At 38.1% G+C, this 776-nt stretch overlaps 1 protein-coding gene across 1 annotated transcript in view; it reads right to left on the reverse strand.

Annotated features, from left to right (window-relative positions):
* The window catches only part of T265_10874 (hypothetical protein), a gene marked incomplete at both ends in the record, with an annotated part of 8,056 nt that extends 7,503 nt beyond the window's left edge, over window positions 1–553 (reverse strand). Inside the window, 2 exons of the mRNA XM_009177368.1 lie at window positions 10–62; window positions 416–553. Coding sequence (XP_009175632.1) covers window positions 10–62; window positions 416–553 — 191 coding nt within the window. The remainder of the gene's footprint in view (window positions 1–9; window positions 63–415) is intronic.
* Window positions 554–776: the final 223 nt, after the last annotated feature.

Below are 776 nucleotides of genomic sequence, written 5' to 3' on the forward strand. Positions count from 1 at the left end.
TTCGAAAACATTTTTGTATTCATCATAGGTGACAGTCCCATCTTTATTAGTGTCGAGTTTATCTAGAAATTGCTGAAAGGACAAACAATATTTTACTTGATTGAGAATGCACTTTTGGTTTTGCTCGGAAGAAGCGCAGGGTGAACCAATGAATTAAACTTTTGCATACTGCAGGCAAAACTGATTGAAGAATTTCTCAATTATGAAAGCTTCATGGTTAGTAATTTTAAATAATTCTTAACAGGTTGATAAACCCCTGTAATAATCTGAATTTTCAGGTTTCACAAGCTGTTGTGAACTGGATGAACCCCACATCACTTTGACTTTACTATGGGAATGGCAGCTTGTCATCACCAAACTAACATTAAAAGCAGTCAAAATTTCACATCCAAAGAAAGAACAGCTAGTAACTCACCTTTACTTTGTCGTCAGTAAAACCAAACATATGAAGACCGTTTTTTAACTCATCAAATGTTATTTTATTATCCCCATCTGTGTCCAACATAGTGAAAAGCCTTTTCAGTCCACAACTGGTGCATCCTAAGGGCGGCATTTTCTAGCTGAAAAGCAGAACCGGAAGTGTGAAGTCACAATATTTATCGATGACCAAGCAAAGACCAGGCACATTATGTCCCTCAATCTATGTCGTTTAAACTACTAAGCAAAAGTGGCAGTCTTAGAGGATTCTCTTCCAGGTGCAAAAGTGGCTGTGAGATTCCAAACAGTACCGGCTACTCTTCGAGGATGACCAATTTCGAAAGCTTCCGGAACCCTTG

Source organism: Opisthorchis viverrini, assembly GCF_000715545.1.
Source record: "Opisthorchis viverrini unplaced genomic scaffold opera_v5_422, whole genome shotgun sequence".
In the NCBI taxonomy this organism is placed as follows: domain Eukaryota; kingdom Metazoa; phylum Platyhelminthes; class Trematoda; order Opisthorchiida; family Opisthorchiidae; genus Opisthorchis; species Opisthorchis viverrini.